Source organism: Phragmites australis, chromosome 13 (genome assembly GCF_958298935.1).
Source record: "Phragmites australis chromosome 13, lpPhrAust1.1, whole genome shotgun sequence".
Taxonomy (NCBI): Eukaryota; Viridiplantae; Streptophyta; class Magnoliopsida; order Poales; family Poaceae; genus Phragmites; species Phragmites australis.
This window is the reverse complement of record NC_084933.1, coordinates 10,417,136-10,418,933: the sequence shown is the minus strand read 5'-3', so window position 1 is coordinate 10,418,933 and position 1,798 is coordinate 10,417,136. Positions and strand designations below refer to the sequence as shown.

At 68.5% G+C, this 1,798-nt stretch overlaps 1 protein-coding gene across 1 annotated transcript; it reads left to right on the top strand.

The window, feature by feature from the left end:
- The first annotated feature begins 1,067 nt into the window (after nucleotides 1-1,067).
- Nucleotides 1,068-1,556, top strand: LOC133889407 (uncharacterized). The gene has a single exon (XM_062329939.1). It carries the CDS (start codon nucleotides 1,068-1,070, stop codon nucleotides 1,554-1,556), a length of 489 nt encoding a protein of 162 aa, XP_062185923.1.
- Nucleotides 1,557-1,798: the final 242 nt, after the last annotated feature.

Here is a 1,798-nt window from a genome sequence, read left to right as displayed (position 1 = left end):
CTCGGGCAGCGAGTTCCTGGACAGCCTGGGGCAGCGCCTCGAGGCGCTGGCTGATCCTCTGGAAGCTGAGGGCAACCTGGCCGAGGCCAGTCCCCTTCGCCTCCACGTTGATTCGCCCGAGCCCAGCCGCCCTCACGGACCTCCGCATCTGTTGGAAGATGTCTTCCATCATCCGCTTCACATTGGCCCGTTCGGTCTCGGCGGCCTCGAGCTCCTCCGTCGTGCGCCGCAGCCACTCCACGAAGCCCTGTCTCCTGGCCGCGCCGGTCGCCTAGGCTTCAGCCCGCTTCACCCGCTCCGCAAGGGCGGAGAGGGCCTGCTCGAGGGCGGTCAGCTCGGACTGCCACTTGGTGGCCCGCTCCTCACGAGCGGCTGCGGCCAGCACCGCCTCAGCGGCCTCCGTCTCCCGGAGAATCAGCAGTTCCTCCCGGGCTTCCAGGTCCGCCGTCGTAATGCTGATGTCGGTCTCCCTAATGGCGACATCCTCCTCCCAGCTCTGGAGCTCCTCCTCCCGGTGTTGGAGTTCGGCGCGGACCTGGTCAGCCTCGCCTTTCAGGCGGGCCAATTCAGCCTGGGAGGCTTCCGCTGCCCTCTTGCGGGCCAGAACCGTCTCCTCCCGCGCCTGCGCCTGCCTCTCCCTGGCGAGCGCCTCGGCAGCCTGCTGCTACGACACCTCGGCCAGACGGGTGGCTTCTTCCCATTCCCGCATGGCCTCCGTGCAGGTGCCCTCTAGGGCCTTCCGCTCCTCCTCCAGGGCGCGCCGCTCGCCCTCGTTGGCGGCGCGCGCCGCGGCGACACGGGCCTCAAAAAGGTGCTAGCCCGCGACAAGCCGCGCCCTCTCCGTAGCAAGGGTGGAGCGGTCCACCTCAAGCTGCGTCATCTCCCCCGCCACGGCCGCCTCTAGCCGCCCGATCACCTCTCGGGCGCTTTCCAGCACGACTGGGAGGGGGTCGGCGAGCTGGCTGGGCGACGACTGGGTGCTGGGTCCCCTGCGAGCCTCCTTCGAGGGGCTCGGGGTCCCCGAAAATTGCCTTGCAGGCACCGCCCACGACGAGGTTGACCGCCCCATGCTCGACACGCTCGGGGCGGACTCAGCCAGCGCTGGCTACTCGGGTGCGGCCGCTGCCACCCGCTCGGGGCTGGGCGGCGCCTATGTTTCTATCTCAGCCGGCGTGCTCAGTGGCTCTGGCTCCACCGGCGCGCTTGGCTCAGGCGCGCTCGGCTCGGGGGCTGGAACCGGCCTCAGCGCCTCCGCCGGCGGCTGCAGAAGAAAAATGAAGGTTAGTCTCCAAAGCCGCTCTGGGCGAAGTATACTCACAAAGGAAAGGGGGAAAACTTACGCAGATTTGGGTCCTCTGTATTGCCATCTCGATGCCAGGATCCTGTACCCCGGGCCCGATGATGTGGGCCCAGAGTCCTCCCTCCTCCTCTTCAGCGGCGGGCTCTGCGGGGCCACCGTGCGGTCTACGGGCTCCGGACCAGGCCCAAGCAGATCAAAGTCTGGTTCCAGAACCGCAGATGCCTCCCCCGCCGATGGCCCCGCGCTGGACGACTGACCGCCCCGGCCTCCCTCCTCGCCAGGCGACGGTGACGGTGGGGACGCCAGCGCAGGAACGAAAGTCCGGGGGTGGAGAGGCCCCTCTTCTTCCCGGCGACGTCCGCGGTGGAGAAGCCCCTCTTCTTCCCAGCCGACCGCAGCACGAAGAAGTGCTAGAAGAGCGTCACCGACGGTGGCACCCCCACGAACATCTCGCAGAGGTGGGCGAAGACCGCCAGGATGACGACGGAGTTGGGGCTG